Source organism: Schistocerca gregaria, chromosome 2, assembly GCF_023897955.1.
Source record: "Schistocerca gregaria isolate iqSchGreg1 chromosome 2, iqSchGreg1.2, whole genome shotgun sequence".
Taxonomy (NCBI): domain Eukaryota; kingdom Metazoa; phylum Arthropoda; class Insecta; order Orthoptera; family Acrididae; genus Schistocerca; species Schistocerca gregaria.
Window position 1 is genome coordinate 144027867 of NC_064921.1, and position 18462 is coordinate 144046328.

The following is an 18462-nucleotide window of genomic DNA, read 5'->3' on the forward strand; positions in this document are numbered from 1 at the left end:
GCCTTGTTTCACTTCTGACTGTATCACTATTCATCAGAATAATAAGATTAATGTAAACAGTACATGATATGTATATTCGTCAGCATTTACCACCGTCTCACTCAAGTCTGCCAGGGGACCAGGATTTAAATGAAGTAACAGATAACATGGAAAAAATAAAAGTCTACATGGCATAATGTTTACATTCATATTACAGGGTGTCTAAATGCACAAGGAAAAAAATTTCCTGGACTTCGCGGTTAAAAAATAGACTTTTACCTGGGTGAAAATACACTTTTTCCGTGTTACGTGACAGTATATTTTCCCACGGAACTCTAAAACATATTAATCCTTTGAATGAATCGTTAACGTTTTATTCATTGGCATAGATCTTCCCGCCACCACTTTAGAAAACGAAACCGAGAAAAATATAGTATGTCCTAGAAAGATCTATTATGCGCACCAACATGCACGCTGCATATTTTCATAGTTAGGAAAGTATAAATTCAAATTCCACCAAACACAGCACGTTAGTTTCCAAAGCATTGAAATTGAGATTGCAGTGCCACTTTGTAAGCCAATCATGGCTCTTGTCACGTGACCTCACCAGTCATGACAGCACACATTCAGAGCATAGGACACGTGATGATGTCAGCTAATAGCAATATCATTTAAGCAGAGCAAACACACAAATAAGAAAAGTTAATGGTTTAAATTAATGTACATAATGTAGCTACAAGAAAAGCTAAGCTTTCACATATAATATTTATCTCTAAGATTAATAAGCTACAAGGGAAGGGAAGCTAAGCTTTCACATGTAATATTGGTCTTTTTTGTGTGTGCTACACGTTAAGATACAATTGTGCCAGCAAAATTTAAAATAATGACAAATGTCTGGTCTTCTGGGCTCAAAATTCTTATTAATGGACAGTCCTCAAAGTGTTAAGTTTTAAATGAGAGTCAAACATTCTGTGATTTAAGAAATCCATTGCACATTCTCACACGTAACATAATTCATCTTGCATAAAACTAAATTTACTTTTAAAGTACTAATCACCATTCGCAATATTTTCCTGAGACCTGTTAGAAATAAGTTCATTTCAGTAGTTGCCACAGAACGTCAGAAAAACAGGCGTTAGTGGCATGCGCAGCTATGGTGGCATAGGAAGCTCGTATGCTCGTACATATAAAGCATTAAGAGGTCTTACATTATGTCATAAAAGAAAATGGACATCAGAAGATACTCCAAGAACAGCAGAATTTCACAAACCACACTAAAACGTATAATTCGGTTTGAAGTGCACATTTGTATGTCCAAATTCACAATAAACAGGCTCCAACCCCATATTAAGCTTTTCAGGTTGGTTTTCGGCATGTATATTTCTTGGCGTACCAGAACTGTACTATCTCACGTTTGGTTCTTGTTCTGGCAAAAAGTTGTACGTGTCAGAAGATGAAAACGTGCACTTACAGTCAGAACTAGCCAAATACTGTGGAATGAAACGCTTCATTTCAAATAAATTGACTGTCTCAAGGGGGAAAAATCATAAAAGTCAAATTTCTTTAGCAAATCAACGAAAATAACTTCATTGTTCTTCAAGGTGATTATTGCTTGACTGCCTAAAACGTGGAAATAAAATCATGAAACTTAAACTAATAATATATTTCACCCTTCAGTAACTATGTGAATGTATTTTAATTCACTTGATAGCTCCCGGCCACAGAAATCCGTTTTGTTTTAATTTGACGTGGGAGCTGTAAATTAAGAGGAAACAGCAAAATCATTTAGCGTAAACATGGATCACGTGGAGAATACCTCCTTCCCCACTACATGCGTGAATCTGGCAGCTTGGGTGCACCAGAAAAATTTTTCCGGTTAGCATTCAGCTTGCCCCTAGTTGCCAGAAGTGGGAGAAGGTATTGCTCACGTGTAACTGAAATGCGCATGCGCATGGAGCCCACTGGCAACTGCTCAAACGAAACTAATGTAAACGGTTGTGACGTCGTGCTCATCACAAGTAGTTTGTTGTTACGACGTATTGCACCGTCTTCGTCCTAAGACCTTTGACACGTTTTGCTGTTGGCAGACGCTTGTGTGTGCACGGTGTGCATTTCCTTTGCAACTAAAGTTTTATTTTGTTTCTGTTTCCTCTAGTTTATGTTTTATTGTAGCAGTATCATTTGGCAGTAGTGGGATACTGTAATATTCTTTGTTAGACTACCAGGTTTTTACCAGTCAAAATTACAAAAATTTAAATGAAAACTAAAACAATGAAAAATTCCCGGAATTATGAAAAATTCTCATGTTTTTCCCAGTTTTCTCCCAGATGAAAAAATTCCCGGGTTTTTCCCGGGGAATATACACCCTGTATTATTCTTATGTCAAAGATAGTACGTGATTTATGATTTCCTTTCACTGGTCGGAAAGCATCAAAGATGTACTGACGAAGGGTTGGCCATATTGACAATCATGAACACAGGTTTGCCAACAGGCTTTTCATAGTAGATCTGCAGTGAAGTGGCAATGCTGTAGAAACACTGGCACCAAGCCAACCTCTGCTGGCACCTTAGGCAAACCTGCACGTTAGGCATTTTGGTATTTACATGAAGAAATTTACTTTTTGTGTATTAATATTTGAAAGGCTGTTATATTTGAAGATGAGTAATACATAACGTCCTTCGTTGGAAGGTGTATTACAATTCAATGGTTGACAAGCCGGGGTGGGAGGCAAATTTATCCTCAAACTTTATTTACACATTTACTAGCGCAGAAATCTGGCACCCATATTTATCTTTGCACTTGCAAAGCATGCTTGTCTAGTGCTGCTTCTATTTGACACCAGAAGTTAGTTGTGGTAGCTCCTAGTGCCATTTTTCAGAACTTCCATTTGCTTTGCACTCTATTCTAAGCTGCAGGGCTTTTTTTTCCCCCTCAGAGAAAAATGCAGCTTACAGTCAAGTATATACAGTAATGATGACTGAAAAGGCAGCTTGTGGCCACTGAACGACAGGGCCACAGGTTGGCCACAAAAAAGTTTTGCATACATGTGCTATTTATTGAAATAAATTTCATCTGATAACAGAGATATGTTCCTCCAAAACACATACTGAGCAGTAGAATAAATGTGACTGATTACAATAATTTGTACTTACAAATGATGAGCATGACAATTTTGAGAACTCACTCACTCACTCATCATGCATAGTTCCTTACTAATTTACAGACTGTGCATTATAAGCCAGAAGTAAAAAAAAACTGAAACCACTGCAAAAACTATAGAACTTAGCTTCAAATAAAACTTAAATTACTTTCTAAATAATGCTATTGTCAACATAGTGTGTTCTATACTCAAATGAAACAATTTCTGGAAAGAAAATGGGAGTATTTAACCAATCAATACAAATAGAACGTAATCACTTTACCTTGAATGCCTGAGTGGAAGTTGCGATACATGAGACTGTCCATCACAACTCATAGCTCTACTAGACCTATCAGGAGGTGGGATTACATCCCCATCCTCATTCCCATTGGCAGGGGTATCAGGTACTTGAATCTCCTCACGAACAAAAAAGGTATTGAACCAAAAATGAAACATCTTCTCCTGCAACAGAATAAAACAACGTTAAGTGTTTGTTGCTGAATTTTGTTAGTAAGAAGTGTTCCACAATGAAACCTACAACACATCAGGCCTACTCTCTCTCTTGTACTTTATACAGTTAAACCAACAAAATCAAAACGTATAAATAAAGCAATATAATATGCAAAATTAAAGAAATTTAAGTCAGTGGCTCTCAGTGACATCAAAATTTGGCAGGGTTAGCATAGAAAGCACTGATATTTGTTACATTGCAGAAACTAGCACTCTTGAAATCAGCAACCAAGTGGCCTGCAGCCTGAGGAAGCACAGAGATGTAAGTTAAATACAGCTGTAACACTGCATTAAACATATATTTACTGTCCAAATTGTTTTCCAAACCATTTTCTTTGTTGCATTCATTCAAAATTTCAGTATCTGCAAACCCTCTACAATGATTCTTTTGATCTATGACAAAAGCACAGCCAAATTCAGCTTACATGATCTACCGCTCTTCTTCCTACCATTCTCTACTGCATTACATCACACTTCTCAGTTAGCTTCTCCCGAACAGAGAACTTTTATTCTCAATCATCCAACTCTGCCGCCAAATTTTTTGAAAATTATCTAGTCATTCTTCAATTTTGCTACAGCTCACTGACCTCACAAACATCTAAACCACTTTAGATAATACAGGGTGATTCAAAAAGAATGCCACAACTTTAAAAATGTGTATTTAATGAAAGAAACATAATATAACCTTCTGTTATACATCATTACAAAGAGTATTTAAAAAGGTTTTTTTTTTCACTCAAAAACAAGTTCAGAGATGTTCAATATGGCCCCCTCCAGACACTCTAGCAATATCAACCCGATACTCCAACTCGTTCCACACTCTCTGTAGCATATCAGGCGTAACAGTTTGGATAGCTGCTGTTATTTCTTGTTTCAAATAATCAATGGTGGCCGGGAGAGGTGGCCGAAACACCATATCCTTAACGTACCCCCATAAGAAAAAAATCGCAGGGGGTAAGATCAGGGCTTCTTGGAGGCCAGTGATGAAGTGCTCTGTCACGGGCTGCCTGGCGGCCGATCCATCGCCTCGGGTAGTTGACATTCAGGTAGTTACGGACAGATAAGTGCCAATGTGGTGGCGCTCCATCCTGCTGAAATATGAACTGTTGTGCTTCTTGTTCGAGCTCAGGGAACAGCCAATTGTCTAACATCTCCAGATACTGTAGTCCAGTTACAGTAGCACCTTCGAAGAAAAAGGGACCAAAAACTTTATTGGCTGAAATGGCACAGAAAACGTTCACCTTAGGCGAGTCCCGTTCATACTGAGTTGTTTCCCACGGATTCTCAGTGCCCCATATACAGACATTGTGACGGTTGACTTTCCCGTTAGTGTGGAAAGTTGCTTCATCACTGAACACAATCTTTGAAACAAAAGATTCATCTGTTTCCATTTGAGCAAGGATAAAATCACAGAAATTGATTCTTTTAATATTATCAGCTGCAGACAGTGCTTGAACCAATTTCAGACGATAAGGTTTCATAACTAACCTTTTTCGTAGGACTCTCCATACAGTTGATTGTGGAATTTGCAACTCTCTACTAGCTCTGCGAGTCGATTTTCCTGGGCTGCGAACAAATGCTTGCTGGATGCGTGCTACATTTTCATCACTCGTTCTCGGCCGTCCAGAACTTTTCCCTTTGCACAAACACCCATTCTCTGTAAACTGTTTCTACCTACGTTTAATACACCACCTATCAGGAGGTTTAACACCATACTTCGTTCGAAATGCACGCTGAACAACTGTCGTCGATTCACTTCTGCCGTACTCAATAACACAAAAAGCTTTCGTTGAGCGGTCGCCATCTTAGCATCAACTGACGCTGACGCCTAGTCAACAGCGCCTCAAGCGAACAAATGTAAAACTAAATGAAACTTTATAGCTCCTTTAATTCGCCGACAGATAGTGCTTAGCTCTGCCTTTTGTCGTTGCAGAGTTTTAAATTCCTAAAGTTGTGGTATTCTTTTTGAATCACCCTGTAGTATAAAATTAGGAACTGCCCGTATATAGATGTTACAGTACTGTATAAGCTTGCTTCTCCACAGCTTCACGTATGCCCCACATTTACCATTTTCAGAACCTTCAATAAGGAAATAGGTTACCCATGTAACCTAGATTATGCTCTTTCTTCCTTCTCTGTTCACTGTAGTATCACATCTCACTGCCTATAATCTTTGCCACAACTTGTGTCACTCATTTCACATGCTTTAAACTATTTTTGTTGCATGTCCCTCTCATCCCTCACAACTGACTCCCACTTTCCTCAACTAACTGTTGGTCGCAATCATTACTACAAGCTTCACTAATTCACCAATGAGTAACTGAGAAACTTCAAGCCCGCTTAGACAGACCCAACTTTTTTTTTTTAAGGCAGAGAAAATTGACATATGCTCCAAAACTTCCACACCAACATTTATTAATATCTCCAGCACTTTGTTTATCATTTGAGAGCAATTTTTCAGTTCATTATCATAGACAAAAATCTTCTTCATTAGCAAAACAAAGCGAGCTTAACGTCTATGTCATCTACAGCACACAACATCCCATCATTACAAAATAATGACAGACCCGCCATAGTCTACAATGTAGGAACTAATAGCGCGCATTAGCTCGTCATGGGAACTCATACACAGCAGACTCTTATTCAGACAACTGATAGATGTCTGCAGTAGCTAATAAAAACAATTCCAGGAATGGAATAAATACAAAAAGTGAGTAAGTAACAACTGAAGGCCTCAATTAAATACATAGTGAGTGAGGAGTGTGAAATGTTAACGAATGAAACTTAAGGTTGTTTGGCATTTGGGACATAAAAAATAAAAATGCCTGTAAAGCCCAGAACACCAATTAAACAAATTGATTACACATTTATATCCAAGATTTAATACCTTTCGTTTCATTTTTGGTTTGTTAAAAAACTGCACTTTTATGTCCCCTTCCAGCCGAACACTCTGGTCTAAAGGTATGCAGAAAGATGGACTACCTTTCTTGACTTCATAAACAGGTGACGTAAATATCAATTTGTTTGAATCTGAGATCACTACCTGGAGACCTACAAAAGAGTTGCAAACAATAATACAATTAGTACTCAAAACGGTACAGAAAATTAAGTACCTTACACATTTGCAATCAACAAATTGATCGATTATACTTACTACATTGTCCTCCATTTAGGTTTGGCAAGGGTTCTATACGAAGCTCCTTAAGGAGGAGCACAACAGGATGATACTTTAATTCTTCTTGTACTAATGTTGCATAATATCCAACGTACCGGCGTTGGCTAGGTATTGTAACACCCTAAAAAGTTAAAAGTAAACTAGTTTTGACAACATTTGCACAAGTTCACATCAAAACAAAAAAGTCCTACAAACAAATTTTCATGCAGTCCAAGTGGTTAAATGGTAATTATGACATATCATGACTAAACATCGACACTTATCTTTGCATACATTTCTCCATTACTAATATAGGCAAGACATATCACTCACATGAAACTATGTGAGCCTCAATTTATAAGCATATTGTACACACACAACATAACAATGGCTAATTTTAAATTGAACTCCTCTCACATCTTTTAAATTCAGATCATACGTTTTAAAGCAGCATACGTTTTAAAGCAGCATACGTTTTAAAGCAGCATACGTTTTAAAGCAGCATACGTTTTAAAGCAGCATACGTTTTAAAGCAGCATACGTTTTAAAGCAGCATACGTTTTAAAGCAGCATAAGTTTTAAAGCAGCATAAGTTTTAAAGCAGCATAAGTTTTAAAGCAGCATAAGTTTTAAAGCAGCATAAGTTTTAAAGCAGCATAAGTTTTAAAGCAGCATAAGTTGCAGAATACTAAGTAACAAATTAAATGTTTTCAGCATGCGCACGCGCCCACACACACACACACACACACACACACACACACACGCACGCACGCACGCACGCACGCACGCACGCACACACACACACACTTTCCATTTAATGTGCAAAAGGTTCATTTACATTAAGGCCCTCTTCAAAACAATTATGGGCAAGGCAGCACACTTCATTGCCCAGTTTTATATCGACTTACTGTTCAAAAAGTAACAAGTTTCTTATATGGCAATGAAGCTGATTCTTAACTGTGTGAAAGGCAGCACAGTGGAATTCCATATTCCATTTGCTACCATCCTACTCTATTAGGTTACTGATTTCTCCTCCGTCTTCTGCTTTCCATTTAATATGTAATGTATATAGTGTGCATATAATAGGTTTGCCAAATTCTTTTTTACATACTATATTATTATGTAATTTACATTTACATCTATACTCTGCAAATCACCATGAGGCGCATGGCACCAGTTATTAGGGTGTCTTACTGTCTCATTCATGTTTGGAGCACGGGGAGAATTTGAAAGCCTCTGTGGTTGCAGTAATTATTCTAATCTTATCCTCAGGATCCCTATGCGAGCAAAACGTAAGGGATTGTAGTATATTCCTAGATTCATCATTTCAAGGTGTTTCTTGAAACTTCATTAATACACTTTCTTGGGGTAATTTATGTCTATCTTCAAGAGTCTTCCAGGTCAGTTCCTTCTGTATCTCCATGACACACTCCCAAAGATTAAATAAACCTGTCATCATTTGTGTTGCCCTTCTATGTATATGCACAATAACCCCTGCTACTCCTATTTGGTACTGGCCCACCACACTTGGACAATATTCTAGGATGGGTCACACAAGTGATTTGTAAGCAATCTCCTTTGTACTTCGATAGCACTTCCCCAGTATTCTACCAATAAACTGAAGCCTACCACCTGCTTTAATATCACTTCAAAGTGTTACACCTAGGCATTTGTCTGAGCTGTTCAATTCCAACAGTGAATCACCAATATTGTAGGATACTACATTTTTTTTCATTTTGTGAAGTGCATCATTTTAAATATCTAAAGATTTCAAGCAACTTGCCATCTTTGCACAATGTTGAAATCTTATCAAGATCTGACTGAATATTTATGCAGCTTTTTTCGGATAGTACTGCATTACAGATAACGGCATCATCTGCAAAAAGCCTGATTTCACAATGAATATTGCCTGCAAGGCCATTAATATACAATATAAACAGCAAGCGTCCCAACGCACTTCTGTGGGGCACACCTGAAGATACTTCTACATCTGATAACTCTCCAGCCTGGATAACATGTTGGATCTGCCCTACCAAGAAGTCCTCAATCCACTCACAAGTTTCACTTGATACACTATATGATTGTACTTTTGACAATAAGCATTGGTGTGGTACTGAGTCAAATGATTTTCATAAATCAGGAAATACTGCATCAACCTGATCACCTTGATCCAAAGCTTTAAGTGTGTCATGTGAGAAAAGTGTGAATTGGGTTCCACAGGATCGATGCTTTTGGTATCCATTCTGGTTGGCATTGAGGAGGTCATTCTGCTCAAGAAACCTCATTGTGTTTGAGCTCAGAATATGTTCTAAGATTCTACAATAAACAGACATCAAGGACACTGGATGGTAGTTCCGTGGATCACTTCTACTGCCCTTCTTGTATACAGGTGTAACATGTGCTTTTTGAACCAGACATGGTTTTCTGTTTGAGAGACCTATGATAGTTTATACTCAGAAGAGGAGCCAACTCAGACACAAATTCAGTACAGAATATGACAGGGATTCTGTTAGGCCCTGGAGCTTTGTTCATTTTTAACAACTTCAGTTGTTTCTCTACACTACTGACACTAATACTTATTTCATTAATCTTTTCAGTGATACAAGGATTAAATTGGGACAATTTTCCTGTGTGAAGGAGTATATGAAAACGGAGTTAAGCATTTCAGCTCCTGCTTTGTTACCCTCAATTTCAGTTCCTTTCCCATTCACTAGAGACTGCACACTAACATGGAACCACTACAGCCTTTACCAGAATTTCTGTGAAAGATCATGTGACAATATTCTGCTATGGTAGTCATTGAAGGCAACACGCGTCTGTTTCTTCAGAAGTTGCTTTGCAGTGACCATATAACATCGAGGTTTCCTCCCATTATGGACTGTTCTACTGGGTATACACTATGTGATAAACAGTATCTGGACACCTGGCTGAAAATGACTTAAAAGTTTGTGGCGCCCTCCATCAGTAATATTGGAATTCAATACGGTGTTGGCCCACCCTTAGCCTTGATGACAGCTTCCACTCTCGCAGGCATATGATGAATCAGGTTCTGGAATGTTTCTTGGAGAATGGTAGCCCATTCTTCACAGAGTGCTGACTGAGGAGAGGTATCGTTGAAGGTCAGTGAGGCCTGGCACGAAGTCAGCGATAGATGTCTGCATATTACACATTACAACCCCCTTCAACTGTCTCTGTCAGTCAACAGAAGAGGTTGGCCTTTACACTTTTGTGCTGTACGTGTCCCTTCACGTTTCCATGTCACTATCACATCAGAAACAGTGGACCTAGGGATGATTAGGAGTGTGGAAATCCCACATACGGACATATGACAAGTGACACCCAATCATCCAACCACGTTCAAAGTCCGTGAGTTCCGCAGATTGCCCCATTCTGCTCTCTCAAGATGTTTAATGACTACTGAGGTTGCTGATGTGGAGTACCTGACAGTAGGTGGCAGCACAATGCACCTAATATGAAAAACTTATGTTTTTGGTGGTGTCCAGTTACTTTTGATAACTTAGTGAATATCTATCCAGTGTGTGGTCAACTATTCTTTTAAACCTGAGCAATAGTTCCTTTACATGCTCCTGCATTGTACTGAAAGTTTCAAGTTCCTCACTGAAATATGACCCTACTGATTATTTATCTAGTTTACTGAACACATATCTTTCTTCTTGTTTTAGATGTCCCTTTTACTTTGGTAATCATTGCTGCCACAAACAGATCATGGTCACTGATATCAGTTTAGATGTGGACATCTTCAAAGAGGTCATGTCTATTTTTGCCTTTGCATTCAATATATTTCCATCACAAGTGGGGTTCCAAACTATCTATTTTAGTTCGTTTTCAGAGAAGGCATTTAGTATTGTTTCACATAGTATTTTATCACACCCAACACTAAAAAAAACTGTAATTTTCCAGTTGATTGTTGGATGACTAAAGTCTTCATTGATGATTACAGTATGACAGGGGAACTTACGTGTAAGTGAACTGAGGTTTTCTCTAAATTTTTTGGTTACATCAGAAGATGAAGTCTCACAAGCAGCTTCAATTTTTATTTTGGCAGATTTGAGTTTCTTGTCTACTGTGAGAAATACATGACCTACATTTCCCATTTGTCTATCCTTTCAATATACACTTAAATTTTTCCCCATAAATCTCACTGCTAGCTTTCACCTAGTATTGTGTGTGCTTCACTGCTTTTCACATGCATTTATTAGTCACATTGTAATTTGCCAGCTGCTAATCTCAATGTCATAATTAGTTTTCGATCAAAAATTTCCTCTAAAAATAAATGTTTAATTGAAGTTAATCATATGGCATGTGATCATGAAATGGCTGTCTACTAATATTTGTTCATTCACAAGAACACCTAGCTCACTGAATAGCCTTAATTTCATTCTCCACAGTAACCATTTAACTTTCCCTGAAAGTTCGTTAACTTGGAAATTATTCTTAACTCAACTTTGGACCTATTCACAAATACTTTCGTTACCTGATTCCTTAAGCTTATTTAATTCCCAGATTTGATGATATATTTCTGATGCCCTAATTTTTCTGAATCAGACAGTGCTTTTAGTTTTAAACTTCCTGGCAGATTAAAACTGTGTTCCAGACCAAAACTCACATCTTGATCTTTTTATTTTGCTGAGCAATTGCTCTACTGACTGAGATATCTAAGCACAACTTTTCTTCCACCAGCACCTTGTCTCCTACCTAACTTCACAGTTCTCCTGCATACCTACCTTACAGGACTAGCACACCTGGAGGAAAAAATACTGCAAGAGGCATAGCTTAGCACACTCCACTGTAGAGTGGATAATCATTCTGGAAACAATATCACATGCTTTGGCTAAGCAAAGTCTCTGTAATACCATTTTTCCAGGAGGGCTAGTCTCCCAAGGTGTGCAGAACAACTTCTACGAAGTCTAGAAGATAGGGAGGTACTGGCACAAGTAAGGCTAAGAGGATGGATCATGAGTTGTGCCTGGACAGCTCAATATGTAGAGAACTTTCTCACAGAAGGCAAAAACCTCAGGTTCAAAGTCCTACTCCATCGCACCGTTTTAATCTGCCAGGTAATTTCAAATCAGTTCACACTGCACTACAGTGTGAGAATTGACTCTAGTGCCCTTGGTTGTTCAAGTAAGCCTCTAATTAAGAAACTGAATAAATTACATAAATTATGAACCTGAGATTTTACATGAAACCCTGTGATCCACTGCAGAGCTACACATTATATCAATCAAATAGTACCTTGAACTTTAATACTTTTCCAGTCTATCAAAACTTTCGTTTGACTACACAGGTTGGCCTCACTACTGAATTTGACACTCATATTATTGTAAAGTAAAATATAATTACTGATTATCGTACACCTGTCTGTATACTCCCTACAGCCCTTCCGGACAAAATGTCAGCAGTCTGCAGATAAAATTCTTTCTCCATGTCACTTACCACCTTGCCATATGTAATTTCAGTACCACTGAAAGTCTGGGATTAGCTATGGACTAATGAACACTTATCTGTTGAGAATCTTTCACTGTGGTGAGTCTTTCTCTGCATTCTTTCCGAGAGAATGGGTCCACAGCTAACATTCAATACAATTACAGCCATGTGACAGTCTGAAGTTACCATTCCTTATGGTCACATCTTGTATAGAAGTTCCGACTTAATGCTCCTGTGTAAGTATTATTAATGGCACTAGCTAATGTAGTGCAACCATTTCTACATGAAGGAAGGTAGACCATTTTCAACCACATTAGTAATCAATTTTTACTAACAAATAATTAGTAACATGAAGAAGTCTGTATGTGAAGTGGTCATTGCCAGACCATGCTTTAAAGATAAATAAAAGGGAAGAGGTATACAACTTAGTAAATGATGGTGTGTGTGTTTTTGTAGAGTAGGATCAACATTACTGGCATCTCATTCAGCTCTAATAATCATTATTTGTCTGAAAGGTGGATCAGCATTTCTTGTACTTTTTACAATGCCTGATTTATAACAGACATGAGCAATGATACAATAAGAAACTTTGTGTAACAGTGGAGAAAACTTTAAATTTTAAAGTGAAGATGTGGAGAAAATGCACTTTTTCAAACTGAGTGCTACAAATGGTTCTCCCAATTTAAGAGTGGCCAATCCCAATGATTACTGAACCAGAAAGACTACTGAATTTGGCTGGTAGCAACTTGTTTATGTCATGAGGTTTTAACCAAAAAATTGAACACATATTGAGTTGTAGCAAAGTTCATCCCGTTTCACGGTCATAGTGCAGACTGCACTGCAAGTGAATGTTTGCATGACGACAAAAAATTTCATACAAAAGATCATCACAGGAAGTGACTGATAGATTTATGGTAAAAAAGTATGACAAATGTGTCTTCATTACAGGAGTCTTGCAAAAAATCTTGAACACTCAAAAAAAGTATGATTGTTGATAAAATATAGATTTATATTATGCAAGCATTTTCAAAATGTGTAATCAAAAAGGGATCGCAGACGTGTCAAGATAACGCATGTTTCTTCATAATGGCAATTCACCTGCCTCTTCTACTTTGTCAACTGGGAGTTTCGTGGAAAGGAAAGAAATCGGATGGCTCGTATCGCACCAAGGTAAGACTATTTTGGTAAAATTTTAAAAGGAGCTATGCAAGACCTACGTTTGTAATGTTGGTCATGAGTAACCACAGGAATTAAGATGGTGGAACAGCAGCAAATTTAGAGCATCTAATGCAATAATTGAGATTGTTTTCTTTCAATAGCAAGAAAAATAAATACCAGATTTTAACATACAAAAACTATGAATTACTTGCAGTTAGAGTGTAAGCAAATCATACAAAGGCATCTTGGAAAGTAACTGCTGTTCTAATATGGCACTAGTATTTCTGCACAGAGCGCCACCACTGTCACATTTACATCTTGTCTGATGTAGTAAGCAACCATATATGAAAACAGGAACCTTGCTGTCATGCACTTACATGTTATAACCTCAAAACATGAGCATAGCTATAACAGACCCTGTGAAACACAAAGTGCGAGCAATAATAAGCTTTCGCTGCAAAAAATTTCAGCAGTAGATGTTCATCGTCAACTGCATATTGCATAGGTCCAAATGTTATGAGTGAAGGTGCTGTCCAGGAATCAGTCAGATTTTTTTTAAAGTCTTTGAACATTCATGATGAATGGAGGAATGGCAGGCCTTCGAATGTGAATAATGATCTTATCAACAAAACTGACAAAACAGTTCTTGAAAATCACCATCTCTGAGCTTTCATGGTTAAAGCAGGCTCAGACATGGTAATTGGATGTCTCTATAGGCCCCCTGGCTCAGCAGCTGTTGTGGCTGAGCACCTGAAGGATAATTTGGAAAATATTTTGAGTAGATTTCCCCACCATGTTATAGTTCTGGGTGGAGATTTTAATTTACCGGATATAAACTGGGAGACTCAAACATAACGGGTGGCAGGGACAAAGAATCCAGTGAAACTTTTTTAAGTGCTTTATCTGAAAACTACCTTGAGCAGTTAAACAGAGAACCGACTCGTGGCAATAACATATTAGACCTTCTGGTGACAAACAGACCCAAACTATTTGAAACAGTTAACGAAGAACAGGGAATCAGCGATCACAAAGCGGTTACTGCATCAATGACTTCAGCCGTAAATAGAAATATTAAAAAAGGTAGGAAGATTTTTCTGTTTAGCAAAAGTGACAAAAAGCAGATTACAGAGTACGTGACGGCTCAACACAAAAGTTTTGTCTCATGTACAGATAGTGTTGAGCAGTGGACGAAGTTCAAAACCATCGTACAATATGCGTTAGATGAGTATGTGCCAAGCAAGATGGTAAGAGGTGGAAAAGAGCCACCGTGGTACAACAACCGAGTTAGAAAACTGCTGCGGAAGCAAAGGGAACTTCACAGCAAACATAAACATAGCCAAAGCCTTGCAGACAAACAAAAATTACGCGAAGCGAAATGTATTGGGAGGAGGGGTATACGAGAAGCGTTCAATGAATTCAAAAGTAAAATTCTATGTACTGACTTGGCAGAAAATACTAAGAAATTTTGGTCTTATATCAAAGCAGTAGGTGGATCAAAAAATGTCCAGACACACTGTGACCAAAACGGTACTGAAACAGAGGATGACAGACTAAAGGCCGAAATACTAAATGTCTTTTTCCAAAGCTGTTTCACAGAGGAAGACTGCACTGTAGTTCCTTTTCTAGATTGTCGTACAGATGACAAAATCGTAGATATCGAAATAGACGACAGAGGGATAGAGAAACAATTAAAATCGCTCGAAAGAGGAAAGGCTGCTGGACCTGATGGGCTACCAGTTCGATTTTACACAGAGTTTGCGAAGGAACTTGTCCCCCTTCTTGCAGCGGAGTACCGTAGGTATCTAGAAGAGCGTAGTGTTCCAAAGGATTGGAAAAGTGCACAGGCCATCCCAGTTTTCAAGAAGGGATGACGAACAGATGTGCAGAACTATAGATCTATATCTGTAACGTCAATCAGTTGTAGAATTTTGGAACACTTATTATGTTCGAGTATAACGACTTTTCTGAAGACTAGAATTCTACTCTGTAGGAATCAGCATGGGTTTCGAAAAAGACGATCGTGTAAAATCCAGCTCGCGCTGTTCGTCCATGAGACTCAGAGGGCCATAGACACGGGTTCACAGGTGGATGCCATATTTCTTGACTTCCGCAAGGCGTTCGATACAGTTCCCCACAGTCGTTTAATGAACAAAGTAAAAGCATATGGACTATCAGACCAATTGTGTGATTGAATTGAAGAGTTCCTAGATAACAGAAGGCAACATGTCATTCTAAATGGAGAAGAGTCTTCCGAAGTAAGAGTGATTTCAGGTGTGCCACAGGGGAGTGTCGCAGGACCGTTGCTATTCACAATATACATAAATGACCTTGTGGATGATATCGGAAGTTCAGAGGCTTCCTGCAGATGATGCTGTGGTATATCGAGAGGTTGTAACAATGGAAAATTGTACTGAAATATAAGAGGATCTGCAGCCAATTGATGCATGGTGCAGAGAATGGCAATTGAATCTCAATGTAGACAAGTGTAATGTGCTGTGAATACATAGAAAAATAGATCCCTTATCATTTAGCTACAATATAGCAGGTCAGCAACTGGAAGCAGTTAATTCCATAAATTATCTGGGAGTACGCATTAGGGGCGATTTAAAATGGAATGATCATATAAACTTAATCGCCAGACTGAGATTCACTGGAAGAATCCTAAGGAAATGCAATCCGAAAACAAAGGAAGTAAGTTACAGTACGTTTGTTCGCCCACTGCTTGAATACTGCTCAGCAGTGTGGGATCCGTACCAGATAGGGTTGATAGAAGAGGGAGAGAGAGGATCCAACAGAGAGCAGCGTGCTTAGTTACAGGATCATTTAGTAATTGTGAAAGCGTTAAAGAGATGATAGATAAACTCCAGTAGAAGACTCTGCAGGAGAGGCGTTCAGTACCTCGGTATGGGCTTTTGTTGAAGTTTCGAGAACATACCTTCACCGAACAGTCAAGCAGTATATTGCTCCCTCCTTTGTATATCTCACGAAGAGACCATGAGGATAAAATCAGAGAGATTAAAGGCCCCACAGAAGCATACTGACAGTCCTTTCCACAAACAATACGAGACTGGAATAGAAGGGAGAACCGATAGAGGTACTCGAGGTACCCTACGCCACACACCGTCAGGTGGCTTGCGGAGTATAGATGTAGATGTTTCTGAACACTTTCCACAAACTTTCTATATTGTTTTGCATGAGGTTGTCACTGATAACATAGGCTACTGAAAGTTCTATGCTCAGGGGGAACCAAAACTTCTTGGAGGGGGGGGGGGGGGGGGTGGCACACAACGGAACGAATGGTCTCTGCCTTATACTTACTTTCCTGCTATGACACAGAAAGGGGGGGGGGGGGGGGTGTTAAAAGAGAGAGAAAATTGGAACTTGTGATGAAACGTGGGTGGCATACGTTAATGCCCAAATAAAACAGAAGTCTATGGCATCGGACCATACCAATTCTACATGCAAGCTGAAGAAAGGTGGCCAAATTTTGTCATGAAGGAAAGTTATGGCTATGGGAGGGAGTTTCGCTAGCTGAATCTATGAAGTGTGGAACAATAATCATTTCAGATGACTATTGCAAAACTATGTAAAAACTTAAGTGAGACATTCAAAACAAGATGTCAGTGTGTGCTAACATTTGGCGTTGGATTTTTGCAAGACACTGTCCATAATACTAGACATTTTGAAGCAATTCAAACGGGACTTTTTTTTATCATCCTCCATACAGTGCAGACTTGGTGCCAACTGATTTTCATCTCTTTGCACACATGAAGAAGTGGCTTGTGTTGCTGCACTTCAATGGCAACAAAGAACTTCAAAATGCTGTGAAACACTGCCTACACACCACGCCAACAGAATTTTATGAAGTAGGAATGTGTAAATTATTGAAATGCCGCGAATAATGCTTAAATTTAAATGGCGACTGTTGAAAAATGGCGAAATGCTGTAATTTTAAGATGTATATAATAATTTTTTCATGTAGGTTTTTTATTTGCAGCCAAATAGATGTTATTTTCTGAATCATTCTTGTATTATCAGGGATAAATATTGATGTGGCAAAGAGATACAAGCACCTAAGAAATAAGTTAAGACATAATGTGGACAGCACACAGTTATCCCAAGTAGGCACAATTCTAGTAACAAAATGGCTCTGAGGACTATGGGACTTAACTGCTGGGGTCATCAGTCCCCTAGAACTACTTAAACCTAACTAACCTAAGGACATCACACACATCCATGCCCGAGTCAGGAATAGAACCTGCGACCGTAGCGATCGCGCAGTTCCAGACTGTAGCGCCTAGAACCGCTCAGCCAACCCGGCCGGCAATTCTAGTAACATTTTGCAGCTTTATCTCAAAGCGTACTTTGCTTTGGGCCTCAGGTTACTTAACAGCTCAATATATGAACACAACCAGAGTAGAATATGAATACAATTTCATATTCACAATCACTTACTTCCTCAACTAAACCAAATGCCAACTCACAACCTAAATTGGACCTCAGACTACATTACAGATTTTCAATAACAAATGCAGAGGATGATCATCCATAAGAAGATGAGTCATCCATACTTACAGCACATGGATGACGTCTGGTTAAGAGATGATTCTTAAATACTATATACTATCTTCTAACTGGCAGCCTGCAACCTGACATAATATTGAAACTTGAAACTTCCTGGCAGATTAAAACTGTGTGCCGGACCGAGACTCGAACTCTGAACTCTCATTCTGGAAACATCCCCCCAGGCTGTGGCTAAGCCATGTCTCCACAATATCCTTTCTTTCAGGAGTGCTAGTCCTTCAAGGTTCATAGGAGAGCTTCTGTAAAGTTTGGAAGGTAGGAGACGAGGTACTGGCGGAAGTAAAGCTGTGAGGATGGGGCGTGAGTTGTGCTTGGGTAGCTCAGTTTGCAGAGCACTTGCCCGCAAAAGGCAAAGGTCCCGAGTTCAAGTCTCAGCCTGGCACACAGTTTTAATCTGCCAGGAAGTTTAATATCAGCGCACACTCCACTGCAGAGTGAAAATCTCATTGTGGGGACATAATGTTGCATGACCAATACTTGATATACATC

General features: G+C 38.8%; 1 protein-coding gene across 12 annotated transcripts in view; it reads right to left on the reverse strand.

Annotated features, from left to right (window-relative positions):
* LOC126336552 (phosphatidylinositol 3,4,5-trisphosphate 3-phosphatase and dual-specificity protein phosphatase PTEN-like) overlaps nucleotides 1–18462 on the reverse strand; it is a 177760-nt gene that overhangs the window by 146078 nt on the left and 13220 nt on the right. For all 12 annotated transcript variants that reach the window (XM_050000389.1, XM_050000397.1, XM_050000393.1 and 9 more), the window contains 3 exons: nucleotides 6784–6925; nucleotides 6517–6680; nucleotides 3403–3581 (listed from right to left, as the gene is read on the reverse strand). In XM_050000389.1, the coding sequence (XP_049856346.1) occupies nucleotides 3403–3581; nucleotides 6517–6680; nucleotides 6784–6925 (485 nt within the window). The remainder of the gene's footprint in view (nucleotides 1–3402; nucleotides 3582–6516; nucleotides 6681–6783; nucleotides 6926–18462) is intronic.